This window comes from Frankliniella occidentalis, unplaced genomic scaffold, assembly GCF_000697945.3.
Source record: "Frankliniella occidentalis isolate FOCC.00 unplaced genomic scaffold, Focc_3.1 Scaffold97, whole genome shotgun sequence".
NCBI lineage: Eukaryota > Metazoa > Arthropoda > Insecta > Thysanoptera > Thripidae > Frankliniella > Frankliniella occidentalis.
The window spans coordinates 805,876-813,731 of record NW_026267226.1 but is presented as its reverse complement, the minus strand read 5'-3'; the positions used below and the strand labels follow the sequence as shown (position 1 = coordinate 813,731).

General features: G+C 54.2%; 1 protein-coding gene across 1 annotated transcript in view; it reads right to left on the bottom strand.

The window, feature by feature from the left end:
- Window positions 1–6,298, bottom strand: part of LOC113205344 (pre-mRNA splicing regulator USH1G) — a gene marked incomplete in the record, with an annotated part of 53,613 nt that extends 47,315 nt beyond the window's left edge. The window contains 1 exon segment of the mRNA XM_052269636.1: window positions 5,868–6,298. Coding sequence (XP_052125596.1) covers window positions 5,868–5,890 — 23 coding nt within the window.
- Between the last annotated feature and the right edge of the window lie 1,558 nt (window positions 6,299–7,856).

Genomic DNA, 7,856 nt, shown 5'->3' with positions numbered 1-7,856 from the left:
TATGAGAAGAATCGAAAAAAATTGTTGAAATGGTCCGAAATCCAAGTCGAAATCCAAGTAAGGAAGGTGCACATAGTTTGTGACATTTTCTTCGATGTTTTTCGAAAAAAATTAAACTTCACGATAATTTAGCTACTAATTCGGCCTCCCTCTGTGCAAAATCTGGGCGGTGTAGCTCAAACGGTTCCGGAGATACAGGCATTTGAAGATCACATTTTTGCTGCTTTTATTATGTTTTCTTACTAAAAATTGTTCAAAACAAACGAAAAACATAGTATGGGCAGCTAAAACCGGTGCCAATCTTAATCTACATATGTCCCCTGCAATATGTATCGCGCCCAGCGAAATTGGTGTGTAACACCTAAAAACCTTCCCTTGTAAGTACTAACAAAATAATCAATATAACTTCAGTGCTACAATATACAAAGAAGTTCGTCGCCTACTTATAAAAAGTCAGTAATGGGCTGTGAAAGCTCTCACAGCGCCTGACAGGTAGGCAACATATTGCCTGCAGTGCATGCGTGTACTGCGGGGGTGCCTATCCAATATCTCGCAGGCGCCGAGCCCCCGTAATTTGCCAAATGAATCTGAGAAAAACAGACGTACTCTCTGGACGATTCCTTAGAGTATTAAAATAAAATGAAAACCGCCTTTAGTTCTGCACATGCAAATGTGTCCATTAGACCAAGACCACGTGGTCGCCATGTGCTAGCTAACACAGTATGTTGGAACTAAAATCACGTGCGGACATACACACACGCTCACGCACACATCTCAGAATTAGAAACCTAGATTCAATGCAGAGACAACATCAATCGCATAGACAGCCAAGAACCCCGTCTGTATTATACAGCCATTTTCGCGCTGATCGACACGGAAGGACGCTGGTTTGCGCTCCCTGAAGTCGTGTATGGTTTCCACGTGAAGCCGCGCCGATACGGTGTCGAGTTGCATCACTTCGTAGGGGGACGACGGGGTCACGAACTGGGGGGAGGAGGGTGGGCGGGCGTGCACTGTGAAGATTGCAGCTATACACGACACACTCACGAGCGAAGAGAGCTGCCCCTTGGATAGAATAGAGACATCGAAATCATCACGCGCACGGAGTTGCCGAAAAGCGCGACCGCGACTTTCGGACACGATGCCAGTCCCACAGGCCACAGGACATAATTATTGTTTTCGAAATGTATCACGCTATTTTCTTTTGTTTGCGCTTCCTGTCGGAAATTCCTTTTTAGGTTAGGTGGCCGTGTGATGTTCGCCCCCTTGCCGTGGCCTTCCTCAACGTGTGTGAGCCTCGAGGTGAGCCTTATACAGAGCGTCAGTCTGACACGCGGATTCCCAACCAACACAGGAGGGATTCCGTAACTTTGCGGGCCGCCGCCGCGTGCCAGCCCCGAGCGGCGGCGCGCCTCTCTGTGCTCCAGGAAATCGGGAGCCACCGCGGCGGGCTGCATTGTGGCCACATTGTGGCCACGTAGAGGTCGGTGCCGGTACGGCCACAGTGCAACACCCCGCTCGAGTGCCAGAGCTCGGCGTGCAAAGCCCGGCCGCGATAGATAGCGCCGCTAATTGCTCAACCCGACAGTGTTTTTGTTGTGTTTCGAGCCAGCAACAAGCGCAATGGGCGAATGAACCGATCATTAGCGAATATTACAAGCAGCTCTGTTCTGTTTTGCTCTGTTCTTTTATGTCCTCTTCTACTCTATTCAGTTCTGTTTTCTTCTCTATACGTACCGATATGACGTGTCTATAAGGACTAAGGCAGCGGACTAGGGAGGAAGAGGCATAACTTGTGCGGCAGCAGCGAGCAGGAGGAGACTTAAATGCCGGGGCGAGGAGCGCGAACACGAGTTCGGCCACAGTTTTTGTAGTAGTGGTCCTTCGGCGTGGACCTTACGGCACCCAGGCAGTAGGGGAGACTGAGTGAGGGAAATAAGGGGAACTCTGTTTCAGAGAGTTGGTGGTAACAACGGGCTGAGCTTATGAGAAATATGCTCGGGGCGAGAGCTGAGCGCGCCATGGAAGGGTTTAAGGGCCGCGTTAGAAGAGGACTGGCATTTCGATACGCGGCAGCCGTGGCGTGGACACGATGCGTCCCGGCCTTCTTAGCGAAAGGGTTCGGCATGGGGCAAACTATTCTATTTCACCGCTCGCCTGGCGCGCCAGGGCGCCCTACTGGCGCCAACGGTGAGCTGCTGCCCTTTTGGGCTGCACGAGCCCCAACCCGTCTCATGGCACAGACTGCTTGTGTTGCACGGAGTATCACACACGTCAGACCTTTCTGGAAGATGACGGAGGATGACGAACCATAAATCTGAGCAACGAGCGAACACGTGGCCGAGCGCTTAAGTATGAATATCACGTGTGTGTGTGTGTGTGTGTGTGTGTGTGTGTGTGTGTGTGTGTGTGTGTGTGAGGGAGAGAGAGAGAGAGCATGTGCGCTGTATCCCGCGGCCATCACAAAGAGGGCCTCTGCCGCCTCCCCTCCTCCCGCTCCTCCTTAACGTTACAACGCCCTCCTACCGAATTAAGATTATCTCTCCAAGAGGATGAATATCCTCTATATACGCTACGCCTGGACACACCGATCTGAGAGGGGGATCTCTACTGTGAGTGGTTCGAGCTCATGGAGAATTCGATGGGGAGAGGGGCCGGGGGAAAGGCCATATGTCTGAAACCAGAACACGTAGCTTCTCATTCCCTATAGTGAGCTGCAAGTAAAAATTAGGGCTGCGGAGCCAAGCAAGAGCCAAGCAAATTGCTGTGATCGGATGAGGAGACTGCCTGCCTGCTCGGCTAGACGGGCTGATAGTTCAGCGGTGGCGTGGCGCTCTGCCGATGCCCCGCCCAACCCCGCAGCCCCAGACGACCGCGATTTCATCCCGGCGGGGGAAAAAAACGAACCCAACAGTTCAAAGCAGCGCATCTCGCGGGAAGGGAAATTCTTCGTAATCCGTGCGGTTTTATAAAAGTCGTCGCCGCGGATGCGTCGGAGCGAGAAAACTCGGCCAACAGCTGACTTAGAGCGGGCTGCATGGCGTTACCAAATGGTTGACCACGACTTCCTCCCCCCGGCCCGCGGGCCCCGGCCGGGCTCGTGCTCAGAGGGGCGTGTCTCCCCCAGCGGCTCGCGCATCCGGTCCGGCCGGAAGCCGCTTCCCTCACTGGACGCGGTACCTCTTTGACTCCAAGCAGGAGCGCGCGCACTCCCCACGCAAAAGAGTTTATGACGACGCGAAGCAGCGAGAGGACGCGCAGAATCGGACCGCTCTCGGCGAGGCGAGGTGCTCGGCGAGGTGCTCGGCGAGGTGCTCGGCGAGGTGCTCGGCGAGGTGCTCGGCTAGGTGCTCGGCGATGAGTTCGACGTGGACGTGACCTCGGCGCTCGCGCGCCCCGCCCGGCACGACCGAAGACATCGAAGATGATCCCGCTCCACTCCATTACCCCCGAGCAGAAGGCCCCCACCAGCAACAATATCCGCGCCCGCCCCGCCCGGCTGCCCTCTGATTTCGGATGGCGGAGAAAGTGAGCCTCTTCGTCACCCGCGATCTGCACCACCACTCTGAGCACCGCCATCACTGGCTCTGCGGCGCCCGCGGTGTCGCCGCCCCGCCGCTGCCCGCGAGCAGGGGGGCGCGCGCCATAACCACGCCGAGCTGTATCGGAGCCATCAAGCTGCGCGGTGCTCGAGTCGCGTAGCCTTTGTGCCCTCCTAGAGTGCGACGTGGAGCACACTGTCACCCCGCCCGCCCTCTAGAAATCAAGCCCGCCATTCAAGTGTGCGCAGTGCGCGTCGCTCTCGTTACCGGCGGGGCGCGCGGAGGGGCGCGGGGGTGATGTAACGAGGCCCTCCTCGGCCGCCGCCCCGCCCCGCCCCGCCCCGCACCGCACCCCGGGCAGCGCCTCATTTTGTTAGGCCGGCCGGACCCGCCGCCGCGGCAGCGGCCCGCGCGCGGCAGAAGCCTGGGAAGAAAAGAATTGCCCGCAGGGTCCCGGTATTACAAGAGAAATGTGAAAGTAACTTGCGCTGTGTGAACAACGACGGCAGGGGGGGCCTCGCGGCCAACATCATCTGCCCGATGCAATTGTTATGACGGCAGGTAGGGCGGGGAGGGGCGGGGCGAGGGGTGGCACGTGTGGAGCGGCACGCCGCTGGTCACCGGTCCTGTCACGCGGCCCCTGCGATCGCCTATGGAGAAGTCGTATCGCCGCGCAGCAAGGCATCCCCTACCTGCACAGGCCAAAAAGATGAGACATCTCCCAGTCACCCGACAGTCCCCCAGTCACCCAGGAGGTGTCCACCCATAACTCTTTTCCCCTCTGACATCCTAACTCACTCCTAAGAATACTGTAACTATCCTTCCCCGTGAAACTTCTTGGTACAACAGTAATCATGGTGCGAGTCGCGACGCTGACCCGAGACAACGAGGAGCGCGGAGGCTTTCATCCTCCCCGACACCAGACCCCCCCCCCCCTCTTCTCCCTTTCCGCGTCTTCTCTTTTTTCAGGCATAATTTGAGCTCGTTAGGAAAGGACATGAGGCCTCTTGCCTCCTCGACCGGCCGGCCGGCCAGAGGCAGCCACAGAAGGAAGGTAGAAAAAATACCAACACAAAAGATGTCAGTGACATAGCGACGTACTTTAGGTCCGCGCGGTTCCCGCCACAGGCGCCCCATGAGTCATTCCGCGAACGAGCAAAGCCGCGGAAAAATATGACATTTCAGCTGAAGAGGAGGCAACACGGCAGGCGCGATGCGCAGAGCGGCGAGTGACAAACGAGAGCATTAGCATTACCGGGCGGGGCGGGGCGGGGCAGGGCGGGGCGGGGCAGGGCGGGGCGCCGTGTTTACCGGACAATGCCGATCCTGATGTGGGCGAGCGAGACGGGCCAGCCAGAGAGAGGGAAACGGAAACAATGACGGTTCTCTCTCATCTCGTATTGCGTTTCGGACGCGCGGCGCGCGCGGGGCCGGCCTTCACTTCCGCCCCCCGCGCCGTTACCGACCCGCCAAAGTGTCCCAAACGGGCCGTGGGAGCAGCGCGCTGATCGACAGAACAGCGTCATCGAACCGCCAATGCAATGATGGGAAGGACGAGAGGAGAAATCGAAGAAATGTCACCGCGCGGCGACCGGCGACGACGACGATCTGGTGGCCCTCCGCTCCCGTCTCATAACAGCGGGGAGGACGAGTCAAGAGGCGATAACCGGGGTCGCCCGGAAGTAGGGAATGACAGAACACGTCGGTGTTGGTCGACGTCATAGGTTTCGGAGGTGCCGTGCTCACGATGGTGCTTTCGGTACGGAACCTCCTCGAAAGTCGTCGCGTCTTTTCGCCGCCGTGTCGTCGCAAGATGACGGCCGGCGCGACCCGATAGGCAGGAAGAAGAAGCAGAGAGAGAGTGCGGAGCACTTGGAGCGGAGAAATAAAAATTAAAGAAAAGGAAACTAAAGGTGAGGGGCCGGACCGCGCAGACTCCAGCCGAGAGGCCGGCCGCGATAGGGATCGGCATCACACTCTACTTGTCCTCCTGCAGGCCGGCGCGCGCCCCACTTGGGGCCCTAACGCGGGGCGCGGGGATGCACTATTTCGAGGAGAGGAGGAGGGGGGGGGGGGTAAATTAAAACCGGCCCGTGCTCGCGTGTGTGCGGCCGCGAGATTTGAATAATGTGTGAGTTGCACTTGATGCGGCTAATGAGGGGTAAGCCCCTGCGGCCTGCGCTGTCACTGCGCTGCGGGAAGGGAGCGTAAATATTGTTCCCTCACAACTTATTCAAACGCTTTATGTGCCATTCCGTACAGATGTGAGGCGAAGACGCTTATTAAGTAAGTTCTGGTTCAGGTATAGCAGCTATGAGTGCTTACTTGTGGAAGCGGTCGTTCGTCATGACGTTGGTGGTGGTGGGGGTGGTGAAGGTTAGCCCTCGGCGATAGCCGCTGGAGGGATGAATCCACTGCGGGGGCGGCAATATCCACCCGAGGTCAAGCGTATCCACGGCGCGTAGCTGCTGCTCTCATGGTAATCCTCTGGCGGCCGTCTCCACGTCGGCCCGCGCCCATGTCACACGCTATCGTCACACTGCACAGTAACGACACACACAACGTCACTTTACGTCACACACACTGTCACGCGCTTGTCCCGCTTGTCACACACACTGCGTCACTTTTCGGCTGCGGTGGCGCCTCATGACGAGGCGCGCGACGATCGCGTCGTGGCGAAGGATCAGGCGTCGCACGCTCGCGTCCTGTGAAGAACGACCCGACTCGCGCCCCGGCCCGGCAGCGACTGGACTGGGAGGAGGGGCAGGAGGCAGCAGAGGCAGCGCAGCGCCGCGCAACCGAGCGCGCCGTCAGCCGGCGGGCGGGGGAGGGGAGGGGTGAAGGGTAGGTACCGGAAAGGGGGAGGGCCAGGGGGAGCAGCTGTGTGCAGACGGTGCACGGTGCACTGAGTGCCGCGAACGGGTAGGAGCAGGAGCCGAATGACGAATAATGCAACCAATAAAACACTGATTCAACCGGCAGGTTGGTAAAGATGCGGTTTAAATCCAATGTCTCAGAGGTTTAAAATGACATTGGATTTGGCCGCGGGAGGTTTGAGTGCTAGGTCTTTTCGCCCCAAGTCACCACGAACTTCAAATTGAGGTTTTCGAAAAAAAATAATTTTTAATTCTTTTTTACTATCACTAGTACACCTTAACAATCTGGAAAAAATCTGGGTGAGATTTGGCAAAAATTGTAGTTTTTCACTTAGCAAAAAATTCGAAAAAATTACACAAGCTCCTAAAATCTACCCCAGACCTCACTTTGACCCCACCCAAAGGTTTTTTAATCCACTTTTTCATGCTGATTAAAACTAGCAAGAACATGGTTAGGTTAAACTGGGTAAGAGGAAGTTACTTTAACTTGGAGAAACATAGTAAAAAGAGTACATTTTAATTTTTATTTTTCTTACACTCGATGAGAATATAAGCGGATTGTGGCTTAAAATTCACCTTATAATGGGACTAATTTTCCCTGAAATTTTCAGTTTTGGCCCGTAATGTCTTAAGTCCATCGGTCCACTCTGAAAGCAAAATCAAAGATACCAGTGCCAGCGGCTCACAATAGCTGACCAGTATAAGTGACATTGAGTGACGTATTGGTTCCTTTCTACTCAACTTAATATTTATAAACTTACTTTAATAAAGACAAGATTACATGCTCCTAATTTTAATACTATCCATTCAATAATATAAATCAAAACTAACCATCATCTAGTTCAGATGATACAGTATCAACAGGATCAAGTTCTGATGAAGCACCAAACCCAAGGTAACAAACAAAATATAACGTATTACTAATATTAAAAAATAATTGGTGTAACCAATATAAGAAAAAAATGTTGTATCTTTCCAGAAAAATTCCAAACAAATTAATATTTGATGTTAGCCAGAACATATTTTTCAAAAGTACATAAAATCAAAAAGAAACCAGCAAACTTGAAAAAGGTATCAGAACAATGTTGTCAATTTCACATCACAAATTATAATAGAACAATAATTATCATACATTGCTTTGCAAAAGAATAATGAATGAGAAACAACAAATCATATCAAGGTCTCCCAAAGATTTAAAAAAATTGGAGTGCAAGGATCGGACAGACCATCAACTGCGCATGAAACAGTAGCGGTTTTAACTAAACCTCTTTCTTTAAACTCCCTGCTCTAGCCTCTTTCTGCTCTTTCTTCACTTCTTCTGCTGCCGCGCTCTCCTCAGCTGCTTCTCTTCATATTCCCTCTCGGCTGCCTCTCTCCGCCTCTTCTCCTCTTCATATTCCCTCTCGGCTGCCTCTCTCCGCCTCTTCTCCTCTTCATA